Genomic DNA, 21,205 nt, shown 5'->3' on the forward strand with positions numbered 1-21,205 from the left:
TGTCATCAAGAGCCATCAGATACCCAGTTCAGTGTCATCAAGAGCCATCAGATACCCATTCCAATGTCAACAAGAGCCATCAGATACCCAGTCCAATGTCAACAACAGCCATGAGGTACCCAGTTCAATGTCATCAAGAGCCATCAGATACCCAGTCCAATGTCATCAAGAGCCATCAGAAACCCAGTTCAGTGTCATCAACATTACCAGTCCAATGTGGTGTGTCTTCTCTCCTGATATATCATTTAAAGTGTAGGATTCCTGGATTTCTCAGCTTCTTTCTATATGTGGGTCTGTGTTCCTCTAATCCCATTGAATGTATGCTGCGATGTTATGAATGTACGCGGATAGTAATAAAAAGGATTCCACCACTCACTGCTTCCACGTCCTCGCTCTTTAGTACCAGCTCCCGATCTTTGGCTCTGATTTCATCCCTCTGCTTGTCCACCACCTCTTTCAACTTCTTCATCACTTGTCTTTCTCTCTCCGACATACCTTGTGAAAACCAGAAGAGTGTGATACAAGATCCAGTGTATGTATGCCTACCGTACAGAAGCATGCTCTCACTGTGCCTGGAGGAACCGGATTGCCGATAGTGTTGCGTTGTGTACATAAAGACACTGAACATCACAAAACCTGAACACAGACACTGGATTCATGGCCCATAGAGCACTGGTGACTGATTTTAATTTGAAATAATCATATATTTTATTCTCATATAGTGCTGACAGTGTATGCAGGGCTGTACATAGACGGCACCGTTAGTCCCTGCCCCAAAGAGCTTACCATCTATTTTTTGGCACTTGAAGCACAGGGAAGTGTGCTGAAGGTCACAAGAAGCTGACACTGACTCGAACCTGGGTTTATCTGCGTTACTACCACTGAGCGTCACCTTTAGTCCATTATTGAGTCAGCATTGTGTAGCACAGGAGTGGACAACTCCAGTCTTCAAGGGCCACCAACAGGTCAGGTTTTAAGGATATCCCTGCTCCAGCACAGGTAGCTCAGTCAAAGACTGAGCCACCTGTGCTCAAGCAAGGATATCCTTAAAACCTGACCTGTTGGTGGCCCTTGAGGACTGGAGTTGGCCACCCCTAGTTTAGCAACAGATCAGATTTTCAGCGTATCCCTGCTTCAGCACAGGTGACTCAATCGTTGACTGATGGCCAACTCCAGTCCTCAAAGGGCCACAAACAAGTCAGGTGTTACGGATATCTCTGCTTCAGCACAGGTGGCTCAATCAGTGGCTCTGTCTTCGATTGAGCCACCTATGCTGAAGCAAGCATATTCTTAAAACCTGACCTGTTGGTGGTCCTTGAGGACTGGACTTGGCCACCGCTATTTTAGCAGGAGTCCCCTCCCCCCATCAAAACCGTCCGCTATACCTGTATCTGTATTTGTTCAGCCCAACAGATTGCGAGGCGCGTGGTCCACTACCTTCTTTCAATGCTACAGTGGTCTCCAATGAATTGTACACCCCTTTTGACCTGAAGGGCAGGCTTGACCTTGTTACAATGGTAAAACTGTATATATACACGTTTGCTACATTAGACATATAAAAAAAAGCTATTGAGTTAGTCTTCCTGTCTCCTGAAGAGTTAGAAGAGATCCATGTATGTGATTTATAACACAAAGTATCAGAGAGGCGGCGCTGTAGTGAGATTCCTCACAAATCTCTGTGGGTTGCATGCCTTTGCAGGTTATTGTGTCTCTTTGGCAGAATAAGGCCTGGGACATAGTGAGTTTTAAGCTCGCTGAGGCGGGCTGAGCCGCGCTGAGCAGATGCACAAAGCCCCTGCATCTGTCATCAGCGGGGCTATAGTTTCTCCCTCTGCATGCGCGCTGATGCGTGCGGAGGCTGAGAAACTTTGCCGAGACAGGCAGGTTTCAAATTTGCCGCTCGGGGAAGCGATGTGAGCGGTCACGTGACCGCTCACATCCAATGGGAGCGAGGGACTAGCCTCGTCTCCCGCTCCGCCTCCTGGCACGCCTCCGCCCCCTGAGCGCGCTCACTGCCTCGCCTGCAAGGACAGGAAAAAGCAGCATTTTGGAGCAGGTGAGGCAGAGCAGGAGCGCGGCTCAGCGCTGTTTGCTCCTCTGTCCCAGGCCTTAGATTGCAATCCCTTTGGCTCAAAGATTCAATCACGCACAGCACTTTATACAAAAGAAATGATAGTACATTATTAGAGATGCTTGTTGGATTTGGACTTCATTCAATACACTACAAATATAACATAATGCATTGGATCCCAGCTCCAGTCTTCAAGAACCCCCAACAGGTCAGGTTTTAAAGATATCCCAGCTTCAGCACAGGTGAGTCACTGATTGAGCCACCTGGGCATAAGCAGGGATATCCTTAAAACTTGACCTGTTGGGTGTTCTTGAGAACTGGAGTTGGGAACCACTGATACATGAGATATCAACTTGTGTGTATCTCATTACCGGCATTGCAGTGAGAATGGGGCTTACCTGCCATAGGTCATTCTTAAATCCAGTGGCAAAACAGAGTCAATTTGTTTAAAACAAAAAAGTTCTACCTTGCTAGAGTTCTTTGGAAATTGGCCAATATTTAACTACATTACAACATGAGCGCGTGTTTTTTTTGTGTGAACACATTTTGCATATCGTGTTGTCATTTCCCCCCCCCCCCCCCCCCCCACTTTTAGGAGTCAATTTATCTGCAGGTCGGAGCTAGTAATAACTGTCTGTGTAAAAAGCAGAATTACATGTTGCAAACCTGAGAGAGTAGTCAGATGCAGATGCTAAATAATGGCATCGTTCATTTCTCACTCACTGCATGGTGATAATACATCCTACTTCATACTCAGGGGCTCATCCACTAAGCAGTGATAAGTGCTTTTAAGTGAGATACATGCCTTTATAGCGGGATACTGCCTGTTGTGAGATTCACAGAGCAGTGATAACACTGCAGTATTGTGCTATAATGGCATTTTTTCCCACTTAAAAGCACTTATCACTGCTTTGTGAATCTCATAGCAGACAGTATCACGCTATAAAGGCATTTTTCTCACTTAAAACACTGTGAGTTGTCCCTTCCCTCTGTGTTGTTTGTATCTGAGTAAAGTGTGAACGCATTATGCACTATTCTCTATGCATTTGTGTCTTCTTCTCCATATGAGGTCTACAAGGAGTCCCTACAACCAGAGGATTTGGGTGTGTGGAGTAACAGCATTGTGTGGTATCAGTGTTTAGCAAATCACTGGGATAATCTGCACTTTATATTGCACATTGCAATCTGCGCCAGGAACACCCGTTGGTCAGGATTGGCGTTGCCTATCCCTGATATAGGGTGTCATTAAAGGTAGGCGTGAATTCATGCCACAAAGCAAATATATATATATATTGGTATGATCTCTCTCTTTCTCTCTCTCTATATATACCTGTATAGTAGTATAGTGAAATATCAGCTAATCCTTTCACCAAATGTTTCTATCCTGTAATGTAAAAGTCCCTTTGTACTGACCCAAGTTACGCACACAGAAAGTATCGATGTGCCAATGTATGGTGGTCCTGAAGGAGGGGCTGGTATTGTTTCTGTTCTGCATGAAGCTCACTTCAGACGCTAGTCACCTGGAGCCAAATGTGAAGGTTACCGTGCGTGTTTTAATGGATGGGGACACTGAAACTAACCAAATACCTTCAGAACAGAAACTCACGGGGTAAATCATTGGCCATAGCCACTGGAATTGCATATTGTGGAAGCAGCAAGTGGCACTTGTGTGAAGTATAATATTTTCACAACGGGATCCCAAAAATACAGATCTACATCAACCCTCTTCATGGAGAGTACGGCAAAGCTTGTGATGGTTATATACGACACACACAATGGGATATAGCAGCAAAGCTTGTGATGGTTATATACGACACACACAATGGGATATAGCAGCAAAGCTTGTGATGGTAATATACGACACACACAATGGGATATAGCAGCAAAGCTTGTGATGGTTATATACGACACACACAATGGGATATAGCAGCAAAGCTTGTGATGGTTATATACAACACACACAATGGGATATAGCAGCAAAGCTTGTGATGGTTATATACGACACACACAATGGGATATAGCAGCAAAGCTTGTGATGGTTATATACGACACACACAATGGGATATAGCAGCAAAGCTTGTGATGGTTATATACGACACACACAATGGGATATAGCAGCAAAGCTTGTGATGGTTATATACGACACACACAATGGGATATAGCAGCAAAGCTTGTGATGGTTATATACGACACACACAATGGGATATAGCAGCAAAGCTTGTGATGGTTATATACGATACACACAATGGGATATAGCAGCAAAGGGATTCGGAAGTAGTTATAAAAGCATGACAACGTTTTCATTTATTAACTAAACATCCTCATTTCTATGGTGATCCTACAGGACACAGCCCAAACATCTAAAACTACAGTAAAAAGAGCTGTCATAAGTTTGTTATATTGTAATTAAGCGCACACCAACATTTTTAATTGGTCTCTCCAGGCAACTTCTATAAAACAAAATAGTTCAATCCCCTCGTTGTAATCTCACACGCCTTATATATATATTTTATAACTTGCTTTCTTCTTTTATCTGTTCTGTGTTCACACTGTGTGTTCTCACATCATGCTGCTTGGGGAGAGTTTTGTATGTGTTATATATGGTGATGCATTAGTGTTAAAAAAAACATCTCTCACGTTGAGACAGTTTAACCACCTGACTAAATACAGTCTGAGCCCCCCCCCCTGCACCAGAAGTATGGAGGCACAGCACACATTATAATACAAGTTGAATCAAACCCTGTTTAAAATAATGTATTGCACACTTAAGTCCCAATATATTTAACATAGTAAGCAAAGAAGGGGGGGTAGCAGTGTGGGCCATTTCTTCAATGTAGTAACAGAGGAGGGAGAGGGAGTAGGGGGCTTGTAGGAAGAGGAAGATGTCCAGCCAGGCAATAATGACTCAATGCAGCGCCCGGCGTTCTCGCTCAGCAGAATATGCTTCACTATTTCCGACCCGAGCTGTTCTATTCTAGTTTAATAAAAGTGACGCGGAAAGGCATGTCTGCCTGGACCCCGGAATGGCTTGAACAAGCCGAGCTATATTTAAATGTGTGACACCGATTAGAATGGTGTATGCGTGTACAAGGAGCACAGGTTGAAATGTGATGGTATTAGGGCAGGGGGGTGCAACTCCCGTCCTCAAGACCGCCCCCCAAACAGGTCAGGTTTTCAGGATATCCCTGCTTCAGCACAGGTGGCTCAATCAGTGGCTCAGTCAAAGACTGAGCCACCTGTGCTGAAGTAGGCTCTTCGACTGAGCCACTGATTGAGCCACTTGTGCTGAACTAAGCACTTTGACTGAGCCACTGATTGAGCCACCTGTGCTGAAGCAGGAATAGCCTTAACACCTGACCTGTTGGGGGGGGGTGGAGGACTGTAGTTGAGAACCCCTGTATTAGGGGATCCAGTGTACCAGTACTTTTTTCTGGGCCCCTGAATGGGATCGTGCTCGGACATCAAGTATTAACGCAAACTCTGGCCAACTCTGTCCCATTCGCCCCCTGCAGGGGGCGACATTTCAGGCATCAGAGAGTATTTCAGGCCCTTGCAGCTGGCGGCAAAATTAAGAGATGTATTGCGGGGAGAATAACCGTGAGGCCTGGTTATACGCGTATGGGCTAGTAGCCCCTACTAACATCGTTGGGCTCCTGTACCTTCCGGTTGGTGAACACACTGTGCTTGTCCCGATCAGCTCATTCTGGCCTCCCTGCTGTGCATCTGAGGGGCTTAGCTGACGGGTTAATCTGTGCACCTTCCAGGATCATCTACCTCTGCTGTGAGATTGGTGAGATTGTCCCTATACCCATTTCTCCCTGCAAGCGCTTTCTTTCCCTGCCATGGGACTGGCTACATACTGACACTTTCTATCAATACTCTCAGCCAGGATTCAGCCAGCATTGTGCTACATATTATCCATTAACCTCCACCAGCCTGCTGCTGTGCTTCCAGCCATTTATTTGCAGGGATTCCTCACTTGGATATCACGTATCCTCCTTCATTGGGTGTTTTTCAGCAATTGATGGGACATTTCAGGGTTTCTTTATATGCATTTGTATGCATTGTATTTTATTATATGTTCATTGCCTCCTGTGTCATATTTGTCATTTCAATGTTACAGCGACTTTGCTTTCCCTGTTTTTATTAAACTTGCCCATATTGACATTTACTATCAGAGGTTTGCGCCCTTTTCTCTTTTTGTTCATGTATGGATTAGGTTTATCCTCAGAGCAGCGCCTCTCTTCAGTACAGGCCTCCCCCTTGATCACTACATATTTTTGTTTTACTTATTTGATTGGACACTTTATCACGTTTTTATTCTCTCTCTCTCTCTCTCTCTCTCTCTCTCTCTCTCTCTCTCTCTCTCTCATTATGGTGGGTGAAAAGGTGACTAAAAACCCTCCACCGTATACCATATAGCATATAAAGATATCACTTGTGAGCACATTCACGTGCCTTAGACAGGTCTGCAACCCTGCTTTTTCACCATCATCACCTAGCATACAGTGCTTCCACCACAGCAAGGGATTCTGGGAAATTACATGCAAATGAGCACACAGTGCCACCTGTTGTCTCAAGTCCATTATTACACGAAACCCTTAAGTCAATGCTCGCTGTTTTAAACACAGCTTTTAAACATATGGGTAGTTGTAGACACACGTCCAAATAGCAGTCTCAGTCCGAATCAGACACAATGAAGATCCATATATCAAAGTATCAAAGTCCACATATCATGGTGTAAACAGAAGCACATTAGCCTAAAGGGAGTATTGGACCCAGTGTGTAAGAAACAGTGACTCTTCAATAACACATGACTGTCCATAGAGTGGAGACAATTAAAGGGTTAACATACCAGTTTCTTGCAGTACTCCACAGAACAGGGTTCTCTCACTGTTACACTGTTGCTGGTCAACAACTCCCCATGGATAATAGGGGAGAGACAATACTCACGAAATAGCTGCTTCCTGGGGTGCGTGCATCACGCTGATCTTGTCTTTGTAGAGAGGAATCCTAGGATTGGAGCGGAGCACAGCGAGAAGAGAAGGGACCAGCAAGGTGTGGGTTAAAAATATTATTTATTGAAGAACATGGTATCGGAAACAAATACTCTGACGCGTTTCGGGCAAAAAAGTGCCCTTTATCAAAGAGGCACTTTATCTCTTTGATAAAGGGCACTTTTTTGCCCGAAACGCGTCAGAGTATTTGTTCCCGATACCATGTTCTTCAATAAATAATATTTTTAACCCACACCTTGCTGGTCCCTTCTCTTCTCGCTGTGCTCCGCTCCAATCCGCTCCAATCCTAGGATTCTTCTCTACAGCTTTTAAACATAGCCTGGGATGAGATGCAAAACCAGTGTACCCACTCACAGACAGACTGTTTCGACCTTTTGGGTCTCATCAGTGTGAGGTTGGTTGTACTGGCTTTGCAATTTGAGACTTTGGGTAGGTATATATATATATATATATATATATATATATATATATATATATATATATATATACATATATATATATATATAAAATATATATATATATAAAATATATATATATATACATACACACACACACACACACACACACACACATCTATATATATATATATCATGTATGACTGTCTGTTCTTCAGGCTCAGACCTGTGATTTTCCTATCTAAACGCCACATGGGGAAAAACAAATCTTTACAAAGCTGCATTCCAAAGATAGAATGCCAGTCACCCAGCGATTTGCCACAACATAGGTGCCGGGGGGGGGGGGGGGCAATTTTAGGCGCCTAAGATTTTGACATCCCTGTATGGAATAACACTGCTTAGCCAATATGTGCCTAGTGTGTGTGACCGTGCACATGTCACCTCAACTTTCATCGCCTGTTATTCCAAAAATAGATTGCAAGCTCTTTGAGCAGAGACTCGTTGGGTGGTAGCTGCATCACAGCACTGAGGTCCTTCAGCCTCACAATGAATACACCCCACTATTATCTGTCTGTGTACAGCACCGCACTCACTAGAAGTGCAATCGGAAAACTATAATGTACGGATGTAATTGTCGTTACGTTCTGCAGATACCTTCGTGCTTCTGGAATTCCTCCTCTGTGAAATTGACATCCTTGAGAGACAGGTTGGATAAAAGCTGCTTGTTCTCTTCCTGAAGCTGGGAGATTTGACTCAACAAGTCTTGGGCTTCCCCTCTCCACACATCTTCCACCAGTTCCAGTTCCTGCAACATCAACATGTCAGCACAAGCACACACACGTCCCGGCACCGTACCTTCTTCTTTATAGAACGCTCTGCAGCATCTCAGATCTTCGCTCCCACACACATCAAACGGTGACTGATTTGTGTGAGAAACAGGTTGTGTCCCTCGTGTAGACCTACACTCTATGGGCTGCAGGGCCCTTTGGGAACGCACTGTGACTCTATGGAAGCTCAGCCCACTTACACTGTGTACTTAAAGCTTCTACCTTAAGGCTTACTTGTTTTAAATAAACGAATAGTTTTCTATGTTATGGATCATTTATAACATTACAAAATAACCTTTTTTAAATTATTCATGTGAAAAAAAGGGAGCAGAAACGGTATGGGCCTCTCATGAAATCCCAAGGTTCCACGGGCTTCTATAGGGTCTATCATTAATACATGATATCAGGGGCTCTAAACTTCAGTCCTCAAGACCCCCCAACAGGTCAGGTTTTCGGGATATCCCTGCTTCAGCACAGGTGGCTCAATCAGTCCCTGTTTCATCATAGGGGGCTCAATTAGTTCCTGCTCAGCATAGGTGGCCCAATCAGAGACTCAGTCAAGAGCCACCTGTGCTGAAGCAGAGATATCCTCAAAACCTGACCTGTTGGGGGGTCTGGAGGGCTGGGGTTGAGAAACCCTGCATTATATAATTATAGAAACATATGTGGTGTTTAGTGCCAACGAATATGTTAAATCTTACATTCAAAGGATGAGATAAAGAAACACACATATCTGTTTAAATGAGTGAGCCTTACACTTGGGGATATTTTACAAACAATACCTTACTTACAATGTATGGCAAGAATACAATGAAACAGGACGGCCGGACGTAGCTACAGCTATGTGTTGTGTACATATTGTAGGAGGGGAAAATAGAAACAAAATGTACTGTGTAGTGATAAAATATGTTTTATGGGATATAATGTAGCAGGGCGATTCCCAAAAAGTATCATTTTACAAGAACAAAATGGGCTTCAGAAATATTTGCCATAGCAGAAAAGGAATGTATGACCTCATACAGTGGTAACGAGTATCTCTAAACATTGCAAGTCCATGAAGCTCCTCTGATTGAGAAACAAAAATATAACAATGTTGCCAGATTAGCCCTTTTTTTTTGGGTGGGCTCACCTGATATGGGACAAGTTGGTCCCACTTTGCAGAAGTTCCTGCACATATCTGTAACCTTGGCAATGGCAGAAGTCTGGCAGCACAGAATGATTCCAATGGAGGAAGAGGGGGAGAGATTCTCCTCCAGCCAAGACATGTGGTGAAAAGTCTGGCAAAAGTTTATTTTTATTTTACAAATGCCACGAAATATTGAAGTTCACAACCAAAAAAAGTGTAAATCTGATTATTATTTTTTGTGTTCCCATTTTTTTTTTTACTTATTATGAACATTCTCAGCGTTTGCGATCTTTGCTTAGTGTAGCGAAGGGCTGCAAACGTGGGGTGAAAATCGCCACGTTTAGCGAATTATATGGGTTTCTACAGGGGCAGCTTCCCCTGGTGACTTTTGTCAAACTATCATTTCTAATGCTTCGCCAAATAAAGGTCCCAAGTTTGGCGCACTCACAAGACTTAGGTGAAGGTTTTGACTAACCCTGGTGCCTTTCATCTGCTGCCTTCTAACTCCTAGTAATACAACAAAAAATAAAAAACAACAAGAAACAAAAATGCCCAAAGCTACTTCCATTGTGACAAAAATACAGAGTGCAATACCTACATATCTCTTGTAAAAAGGGTCATTTAGTTTAACCCTTTGGCCAAAGCGTTTTAAGCCTGCTGCCACTTACAAGGCATGACCGAAAGCAAGTCCTAACACTCACCTGGGTTAAAATTCCCACTAGCACTCCGTTTGACACTTATATGCATATATATATATATATATATATATATATATATATATATATATATATATATATATATATATATATATATAACAAAAAGCAGCAGCCAGCACTCCAAGCAACAAATGTAAAGTCAAGGTGCATGCTCCATAGAAATCAATATTGTGCTGCTTTTGTGCCTTTTCTTATGGGAAGACAGGGTTTCTATATATATATATATATATATATATATATATATATATATATATATATATATATATATATATATATATATATATATATATATATATATATATATATATATATATATTATGTGGTAATGGTTGGGGTTTCTCAGAGCTTGTTGGGAATCTGTGTATTTTGCTAACCCCTAGTAATATCCTATTGTACACTTTATTCTAAATATGGAAGGGATTTAAGCACTGGGTGAGTGGTATTATTTTCTTTTTCATTCTCTAAGAAAAAGATGTACAAGGTTAGGGAGGGTGTATTTATAACCAGTAAAGTTTTAAGCTGTGCCATGTTTATATTGAGGAGAGTTAAACAAACTCTGTATTTGCTTAGAATTGGGCTCAGAATGGTACAATGTCAGTGTTCCCTCTCCCTGAAGGACACAGCAAACACAGAATGTATGTTATCAGCACAGAATCGAGGTACTGTGTGGTGACTGCATTCAGAAGTGCTGACTTCAAAGAGTGAGATTCAATTAAAGTCTAACAGGTCAGTCTGGGCCAAAATAAGTGAGATTTGTGGTTCCTGGATACAAATAAAATTATATTTAAGTAGAAAAGTGCTTCATAAAGTGAGACTCAGTGATGGTTCACCAGACCTCTTCTATCAGGAACACTGTGTAAGTGAACCAAAACTGAGACCTCCCAGATTGGATATGGCAAGTGTGGCCGGTCCTCCCATGTCCCTCTCATCACCCTCTCTGCCCCTTATCCATTTCACTGGATCAGGGGGCAGAACAGTTGGGAAGCCCCTATCCTCCTGGATAAAGAGAGATGATCTCTCCCTCTCCCTCTTCTTGTCTCTCCCTCTCTGTCCCCCCCCCCCCCACTCTATCTCTCTCTCCCTTCCTCTCCCTCCCTCTCCCTTCTCTCCCTCCCTCTCTCCCCCCTCTCTCTCTCCCTCCCCCCTCTCCCCCTCTCTCTCCCTCCTCACCTTCTGGTGTTTCTTCTCCTTGTCTATCCTGTCCATCCGCTCCAGCCTCAGCCTGTCCAGCTCCAGCCTCAGCTCTTCCATCTCTGGGTTGATGTGGTTCCTGCTCACCAGGACCTCCAGGACCTCCAGCACCCGGACCACTTTGGGCATCACCCTGGCTATGGCCTCACAGCCGTAGTGGTCAATGACCCGCTCAAACTCTTGGCCCACCACAGAGGCGATGTCATACACATCCATGACAGTCAGCTCGGCCACATTCTTCTCCAGGGCTGAGGTCCCATCCATGTCTGCTCTCCTCCTCCCCACCTCCTTCCAGATAGAACACAGCCTCCCCAGGCAGGAGAGCCGGGGCCAGGGCGATCTCCTGCTGCGAAGACCTCAGATTATGGGGGTGAGGGTCTCATATAAAATGCAAGGGCTTCATGGTCTCCAAGGCTGAGGCTGCTGCTGCTGGCCTTTAAAATCAGGGCAGGGAAGCTTCCCAACGCCTCCCAGTGCAACCAACAAGAGATCTGGTTACATGACACCAGAGGGCGCTACTGCGCATGTCCAGCATGGCAGCAAGGTTAACCCAATACTGACCAGTCTCTCTTTATACAGAGGTGAATATTATAATAATAATAATAATAATAATAATAATAACAATAACAATAATATACTGTGTAATCATTCATGAAAGATAATAATAATAACATAAATAATAATATACTGTATGCATTTAATGAATACCAGGATTTAAAATATAATGATAATTATTTATTAAAATTCATAAATACTATGATTTTAATTATTATTATTATTATTATTATATAGTTCATAAATACTATGATTTTAACAATAAAAACATAATTTCAATCATTTATGAATACCACGTTTTGAATTATAGGTTGAGCTTGATGGACGGAAGTCTTTTTTCAACCTCATCTACTATGTAACTATGTAATACTGTAATAGAATAATTTATATAATTCATGAATACTCTTTGTAATCATTATAATATCATTTTTAAAATGAATGAATAGTATCATTGTAATAATAATAATAATAATAATAATATGAATAAAATCTATATAACTCATGATTACATATAGTTATAATCATCATAATAATAAAACGTATGTAATTAATGAACAGTATTACTTTAATAATAATAATTGTCATTATTAATGACAATACGTTCTATAATGAGACATATTGTTTGTATGTATATGTACTTTACAGCATTATCATAATGACAATACAATGATTATCTTAGAAAATAATCGCTCCCCTAAGGAGCTTACACTCTAAGTGCAATATAGCTCACACTGTGTTAATTGACATGTGCATTTGCTTAACCTGTATGTTATCTCATGTGGCTGTTAACATATCCAGCGCTGTACATAGATTTGCACAAGCACAGGGGATCACTGCCCTGCAGAGTATCCATGCAGCCAGCAGCCCTCTGCTTCTACCTTATTATAACTTACTGAGCTGGCCAACTGCTGGAACAGTTAAAAAGATCTGGAACAGCAGCGGCTAATTCCAGTCCTCAAGGGCCCCCAACAGGTCAGGTTTGAAGGATATCTGTGCTTCAGCACAGGTGGCTCAATCAGTGGCTCAGTCAAAGACTGACCCGCCTGTGCTGAAGCAGGGATATCTTAAAATCCTGACCTGTTGGGGGGGGCCTTGAGGACTGGAGTTGAAATGATTCTATCAACAACGAACATCTGATTGGTCTCTATTGGGGACCGACCAGAAAAATCCGTCAATAAACGAAACATGAACAGAAATCGCGTATTAAGTGCGCCTGTGAATAAAAATAAAAGGGCACTAAAAGAGGAGGTGCAGCTCCGGAGAAAACACGCGGGGATACCGAGCAGATCACCTCGCTGAAAGCCCACTGGGAGGTGACCGCTGGTACCTGTCCAGTGGCCATAGCGCGGGTGACCTCTGCTCGGATTCAAAGTTCTAGTAGCTGTTTTGATAACGGAGAAGTGTAGACTTGTGACAGATTGATACCTTTAAATGGAGCACTTCCTTCATTGGTGAAATCACAGCGTATACAGCTGTCTCATCGTGCTCTTCTTCAGGTCACTGTGCAGTGTATTACAGCTGAAGAAGAGACCAGTGAGGTAATTCTCATGTGGGTCTGTTATATTGTATCACAGCCTACAACACTTGGCACATAAAAATAGGTACACTTTATTTGCTATGCCAATGTGGGATAGAGGAGCTTCCAGACTAGTGACCCCACCGAAAGTGGCACAATAACACATACAATTTACTATGTGCAAAGATCATATTATCAATATTATGTGTATTTATGGATTCATTTGTATGTACGTATATACACATACGCACATACGTACAATAGAAGTGATATCAAACCTTTGTGTGCCCGAGGGGCTGCGGCACCAGAGGGCCAAGTGACTGCTTCCCCAAAGTGACCAAGTGACCGCTCTGTCACATAATGACAGAACAGATGAGGAGATGTCCTCCTCTCCCCTTCCTCTTCCTGTAGGATCCGCAGAACGCGATTTCCCCTACAAAAAATGGGCAATTAGATTACGATGTAGCTCCTAAGTTATGGAGCCGTGGAGAGCCAGAACCCCGCAACATAGTGACTATATCCATGGGCACCTGTAGATGGATGTTCACAGAGGTACACAATTGGAGACTTTTATAAGATGAAATTATAATAAGGCTTTATTGTGCCTTTTCCTTTTCATCAGGAAATCCATCCAAACACAGGGGGGGGGGGGGGGGAACAAAGCTTCTATTCCCTTGGGAGTATTTCTAGTGAAACACTATGCAATAATTCACATCTCCCTTAGTCAAGCATTTCTCCCAGCCCCAAACACATAGCATGAAATAAGCAGATATAAGAAGTCTCTTAAGAATGAAAGTCTTATCTGTTTCTTGGAGGGAAAATCTTCTCAGTTCCTGGTTCAGCTCCCTTCTCTCAGGGTGTGTCAGCTTCAGGTTTAGTAGTTTTCCCTGTGTCTTGAAATCAGCTATGCTGTGTCTTCTGGCAGAGCTCAAGACATGGTCAGCTCCAGAGATCTGTGTTCTCTTGGTCAGTCTCTCCTGGGAGACTCAAGAACCCCTGCTCTGTCTCCAAAGGTCAGCTCACAAGTGAGCTAAGGAGTCACTTCCTGTCTCAACAGACATGCTTTTGTAAGCAATCTAAATCAGGCAGGTGGTGTTTATTAATTGACTACCAGCAGTTAACCACCACACTGCTAGATTAAAGGCACATTACTTGAACAGGGATTACTCCCCTGTTACAGCACCCAAAGGGTTAAATACCCCTCGAACCAGCTGATCATTAGCAGATAAATCATCACTCTCCCAGCCACTGGCAGCAATAGGTTCAATAGGTGCAGGATATAAGAAACAGGTACAGTACCTGCTAAATAGGTTCGGTTGGAGGGTATCCCCACACTGCCCACAACAATCCAACCTGCATGAACACGCAGAACACAGGAATTGTTCTATTTTTGAACACTTTAATTTTATTGTGTTTTTGTCTGGGCGGGGGCTGTACAGTGCTTCACAGTATATGTATGCGCAAACATGAGTTTATAGGTAGGACAGTTACAATAGACTTTATGCACCATTATTCAGTTAGGATTACTGATGCTCAAATACAATACAGATAGGCAGCAACATTCTTAGACAACATGGATTCCATTTTAATGAAAGGAAAGAGCTTAAAGCTGCAGACAAAGCAATATCCTACGTGTGTTTTAAAAAAAAAAAAATCAGTTCTGTACTATGAGAAAATACTTGTAGCATTTAAAAACAAAAAAACTACTGTGAATGATTTTTTTAATGTATTTAATGTAACAAGCATTTTTTGTTTCTATAGCAACCATTCAGAAAGTCCCATCCCCTTCCTCTTCTGAAACTGGCTGTGGCACACTCCTTTTTGAGCCCTGCCCTCTCTCTAGCACTGCACCAATTGCATCTAGTGACTGCCTGGTCACATGATCTTCCCCACAGAACTTTGCATCTCTGGTCCTCTTCTGCTGCACTGACGGCCATTTAGTGAACCCCCCGAGCCGAATCTTCGCTGATTGATCACAGGAGAACGGATCGATCGGCAACTTAGCTAATTACTTATTGTGGAGATTGTATTGATGCACATATTTTAATGGGGGGGGGGGGGGGCGGGTGCGGGGGTGAGGGAAACGACAGCTTGGACGGCAGCTTTAACCCCATTTTTTTTCTTAGTCCTTTGTCCTTTTTTTCTTAAACCCTTAATGTCAGAAAATCTAACATGAAGTTATGATCCCTTTTAGAGAGTGTGTTGTGGGTTTGATATTCTCATATATTATAAAAAAGAAAAGCATTCCATGTTTAATACATTCTGCCATACAGTGCCAACATTAGTCATGTGTAGACATATATTTTTTGCTGGCACAAGTTTGTCCAGTGTCAGCTTTAGAAAATGGCTTGCAACGCGAGTGTGTGACAGCGGCAAGCGTGCCTGGCTGTCATATCAATTCAGCGTACCCTGCCGGATCGAACAATAGTGAGGCTGCTTGGCCGTTCTCCAAGGTTCAATTGATTGATAGGCCAGTGTGGAATGACATGCCGGTGGCGCTATGTGACCTTCAGAGTATGTGTTCACCTTCACCTTCATCGTTCTCTTCCCGTGTAGAGAAATATATATTCTAATGCTTGTATCTGTGAGTTATCTTTGTGCTTGGTTAGGAATTGGACTTTCTTGTTAAAAAGGCGACTACTAGTGATTATTTTCTCAATCCCCTAACAAAAAGGAACCGAAAAAATCTTAAATGTGCATTCACTCGCCCTCACATGGGGAAACAAAAAACCTTATCCATTCAACTGCGATAGTGCCGATCAGGGCACTATCGCATGGAAACGCCTTAACTCCAGCGCCACTCAGAGCCACCAGTCTTCCGGATCTCAGCCACGTGAGGGATTGGTGTAGCGATGACGTGGTTGGGGGGCAAGACCCCCCAGGATGTGAATGGAAGGCGTGGATACAACTCTTAGAAATCGAGCATTGCTAGCATTGTATGCTGTATGTCAGGGGAGTGCAAACTTTTGCTGCTGTGCCCCCCTGTCTTGCTTGCCCCGGTTTTCGCGTCCCCCCCTACCTTGCATCCGCGTCAAATGATGCTGCGGTGTCATGGGACGTCACGTTCTACAGGCTCTACGGGCCCTGTCCCATGCCGCCGCTCCGTCAATGTCCTGCATGGCCGGGCACACTCGTCAATGTCCTTTGCTACTGCCGCTGCTCCAAGTACCGCGCGTATGCGCCCTCCACTCCGGCGCCATCTTTAAATGTCCTTATGACATTGACTAGGCTGTGCAGGACATTTAAAGATGATGCTGGGGTTGGAGCACAGGGTGCCCCACACAAGTGCCTGCCCAGCCCGCCCCTTAATCCGGTTTTGTGCACGGGGCAGACCAAGAGTTTAACCCCTTTAGAACGCTTTTGCTTGCAGGGAAAATATGTGACGCAGGATTAGATCTTTCATCGACAAAATAGCTGGTGGTGACAGGTTGTAACCCGCATAGGACCCCCACACCCCCCCACCCCTTCTTCTTTTTGTTTTGTTTTTGTGTGTGTTAACTATTAGTTTGATGTGTGTATCAGGGATGGTCTGAAGTTTACTGGATAAATATAATTATATTTGAACGTGCGGATGTACAATCCCCCTTCTAGAGTCACACCACACCCCCACTTCTTCTTTCTGCACCCTTCAAATCTGAAAAATAAACCGTTTAAAAAAAATAAAAATGATTTTTTCTTATTCTCTCGCATCTGCACTGAGACGACGCTGGGTCGTGGAGCGCCATTTCAATCTCCCGGACATATAATATATCAAATGCTTATATATCCTGAAAGGAGCATCAGATTTCAAAATAAAAACAAACGTTTGAAAGGGCAAGAAGAGATTTCTTAAATGAAGTTTTTAAACAAAAAGCAAAATAAACAATAAATGGCGGGCAGGCGGGTTGCGGCTTTTGGCGTTTGTACCTTAACGGCTCTGGTTACAGCTAATCAGACAAAACGATCTGGGCACCCCACTCATTAGTCACAATTTCCACTCGATATCACAAACTGCAGCTTCAAATGGGAAAGTTAAAGAGCTTGGAAGCCGGAAAAGTCAACACATAAATATTATTATTATCGTTTATTTGTAGAGCGCCAGCGTATTCCGCAGTGCGGTACAATGGCGGTACAGAGTGACATCAATTACATAAACTGAATAACATACAAGTAAGGACAGACAAGCGCAAACTGATACAGAAGGTAATGAGGGCCCAGCTCATGAGCTTAAAATCTAGAGGGTATGTGTATGTGTGTGTGTGTGTGTGTATGTGTGTATGTGTGTATGTGTGTATGTGTGTGTATGTGTGTGTATGTGTGTGTGTATATATATATATATATATCCATGTCCATGGGTATCACTGGACAAAGCACGCAGCTCCTGCAACCTGCTGTGCTCCCACACACCGATCCCAGATAAGAATGTGTTTAGAAATGTAACTCTTTGTGTGTAAGTAAAAGCAGCTCGCCTCGTCTGTGCGCAGCTCGCCTCGTCTGTGTGCGCGGCCCGCCTCGTCTGTGCGCAGCTCGCCTCGTCTGTGCGCAGCTCGCCTCGTCTGTGTGCGCGGCCCGCCTCGTCTGTGCGCAGCTCGCCTCGTCTGTGCGCAGCTCGCCTCGTCTGTGTGCGCGGCCCGCCTCGTCTGTGCGCAGCTCGCCTCGTTTGTGCGCAGCTCGCCTCGTCTGTGTGCGCGGCCCGCCTCGTCTGTGCGCAGCTCGCCTCGTCTGTGCGCAGCTCGCCTCGTCTGTGCGCAGCTCGCCTTGTCTGTGCGCAGCTCGCCTCGTCTGTGCGCAGCTCGCCTTGTCTTTATCAACCACTAAAGACACAAATCAGTGAGGGTAAGGGCTTGTGGACTACAAAATTGTATTTGAATCTCTTCGCAGCTAGACTAGCAGCGAGTGTGTTAAAGTCCTGATTTTTAGCTGTGCGGCTCCATTATAGTCTTTGAGACGCTGATGTTAAAAAATATTTTTACATTTATTTTGAATGTTGCAACCCATCTCTTTTTGTGTAGAGCTGTAACTTGATATATAATGATTTAGACCATACAGAACCTAGATACTCTGTCTAATAGTTGCCAGAACCTAGATACTCTGTCTAATTATATATATTAAGCAAATAAAAAGATCACTTGTGAGCACATTCAAATGACTTACAGGTCTGCACCCCCGCCTTTCACCATTATCACCCAGCATACAGTGCTTCCACTACAGCAAGGGATTCTAGAAATCAAAATGAGCACACTTTGTCACCTTTTGCCTGAAATAACTTTTTACATGGAACCCTTATAAGCCAATGGTCACTCCTTATTGTTAGTAAACATTTACGAGCGTGGCTTGCCCCGTTACATCACTTCCGGTGTACGGATTCAAGCCAATCAGCATCTTAGAATGCTTTGCTGCGTCACTTCCGCTGGACGGATGATGCCTTACCGTGTCATTTCCGGTGGGCAGATACGGGCCATAAGAAGGGGCACCAAGTCGACACTCTGTACTCTCTGACGAAGCACCAGTCGTGGCGTGAAACGCGTAAGAGCTATCCTTCTCTGCACCACGTTGTCACTTACTCAATAAAGAAGTTTTTTTACCTGACCGGCTGTTATCCTGAATGATTGCTCCTTGGCACGACTGTGCTCCGCTTCACCTTCCCTGTTCGGGGGTCACCATTCTACAGATTCCAGGGGATGCACGCCCACGGAGGAACACCAGGCTACTGCATGTGAGTTACCTTTCAATTTGGTTACTGGGATGTATATGTAAGGAATCCGCTCCGCGGTTTACTGGTTGCCTTACCTTGCAGACCTGTGCGGTCCTGGAGCACCTCTCCTGATATTTGCGGAAGCCTGGATTCACTCACCAAAGCAATACACACTCCCTCTGGTATCTACTGCAGCTGTGCAGCCTATCACTGCAACCTAGACTTGCATTCACTCATTGGAGCAGTACCTTCACACCCCCCTCCGGGGATTGGCCCGCTGGCCTTTAAGTACTGTCTTCCCACAATGCTCCCTGCCGAGCATAGTCCTTACTGGATGTCACTATCGTTCTGCCACAAGCCCTCGCTTGTTCTCCTATGCTGATACGGAGGTTCCGCCCTGCGTCCTTCAGCTTCCTTCAAGCCCGCTTGTTCTCCTATGCTGATACGAAGGTTCCGCCCTGCGTCCTTCAGCTCCCTTCAAGCCCGCTTGTTCTCCTATGCTGATACGGAGGTTCCGCCCTGCGTCCTTCAGCTTCCTTCAAGCTCCCGCTTGTTCTCCTGTGCTGAAGCGGAGGTTTCGTCCTGCATCCTTCAGCTTCCAGTTCTCCTGTGCTGAAGCAAAGGTTTCGTCCCTGCGTCCTTCAGCCTCCTGGATTCCTGCACTGAAGCGGAGGTTTCCCTGTGTATCTACAGCTTCCTGGTTCCTGGGGCCTACTCTTTCCCTAATCTAGAGAGGCCGTGTCCTGGTTCCTGCGCTGAAACAGAGGATTCCCTAACCCGCTCAGGACTCTTGTGCTGTGCACTGGTTTACCCGTGCAGCTAGGCGGTGTGCTACGCTGGTCTGCTTACCATCTCCGGTGACCAGCACCATGGGCCATGGTCGTCGCTCGCGCAGAGGCCAACCCCGCGCTCCTAAGCTGAAGCGGGGCTCTCCTGACTACATGTTGCCGAACTATTGCTTGAACAATGTTTATCCTGATGTCTCCTGTCCTGACCCTGGCTTGTACAACGACGACGCTGTCTTCTCCTATCCTGATCCTGCGATGTATGACAACGAACTGCGCAATCCGGATCAGCCTGCGCGGTTTAAGGTCGGTGCTTTTACAACCCCACCTCAGCCTCGCGGTCCGACCCAGGTTTGTGGCGAGCACAACCGTGACAGTATACACATGGTGGATGTCAGCGCTTGAGATGTAGTCCCACTTGGAAGGGATTTAGTGGAGTTGTTACATCTCTCATCTACAGTTCCTACCAGGACTTTATACGTGCCTCTCATTGCTTAGCGCTTACCTGTGTACCCCAGCACTCACTACACTTGCAGATTCCTGTTTGAGGAAGTTCTTCAATCAAGATTATATGTATTATTTGTCTTATTTGGACTAGTTACCTCAGTCATTGGAGCACTATTTACCAGAACTTTGTTCTATAAACCTAACATCACCAAACATCAGCAAAACGGCTCACACCGTTTGGCTGCCCTTCGGCTGCGCCAAAGGCTGTCTACCTTTGGGGCGACGCAGATGTACATTGAAGGGTTTCAGACGAAAGTAAAATTCCCTAAAATCACTAGATTCGCTTAATGCTGACACTAAGTAGGGCGCACACTCACCCTGCTTCGCTCTCACTGCCTGCCGATATTTCCCTGAAAGCTTACTGATTTCGTGACATTATTAGCCATTTCGAAGCTTGGCAGGAAATAACATTTGTGGGGGAAAAACGCTTAATAGTTTGCGTATGCACGTTGGACAGTTTTACACTTTCACCCAGGACATGGTAACGTTGTCAACTAAGGTGATTTAATAGAACCGTACCACGTAATGGGTAAAAAAAATAAAAAAATGATGTATATTTGTAGCATATAGGATTTATGGTTTTAAATGTATATTTGTAGCCCCTGATGCAAATATATGTATACTGTGGACAATACAGAATGAATTTGCTGCACCTATCACACAGTGCTATAAGTATAAGGGATAAGACACTGTCCCTGATCTGCCTGGCAACACATGACAGGAGATATGGGATTGGATAAGATAAAAAAACAGATAGAATGTTGAAACAAACTGTCAGTATGAGAGACACAGAGAGTGTCCAACTGCCAGCCTGAGACCAGACA

General features: G+C 44.2%; 1 protein-coding gene across 6 annotated transcripts in view; it reads right to left on the reverse strand.

Moving 5' to 3' along the window:
• RILPL1 (Rab interacting lysosomal protein like 1) overlaps positions 1–11,846 on the reverse strand; it is a 27,335-nt gene extending 15,489 nt beyond the window's left edge. For 2 of the 6 annotated variants that reach the window (XM_075568339.1, XM_075568342.1), the window contains exons 1-3: positions 11,324–11,846; positions 8,139–8,289; positions 377–495 (exon numbers count right to left, since the gene is read on the reverse strand). In XM_075568339.1, the coding sequence (XP_075424454.1) occupies positions 377–495; positions 8,139–8,289; positions 11,324–11,608 (555 nt within the window). In that variant the 5' untranslated portion in view covers positions 11,609–11,846. The remainder of the gene's footprint in view (positions 1–376; positions 496–8,138; positions 8,290–11,323) is intronic. The other 4 variants (XM_075568340.1, XM_075568345.1, XM_075568343.1 and 1 more) reach the window with 3 other exon arrangements.
• Between the last annotated feature and the right edge of the window lie 9,359 nt (positions 11,847–21,205).

The sequence above is a fragment of the Ascaphus truei genome, chromosome 13, assembly GCF_040206685.1.
Source record: "Ascaphus truei isolate aAscTru1 chromosome 13, aAscTru1.hap1, whole genome shotgun sequence".
In the NCBI taxonomy this organism is placed as follows: Eukaryota; Metazoa; Chordata; class Amphibia; order Anura; family Ascaphidae; genus Ascaphus; species Ascaphus truei.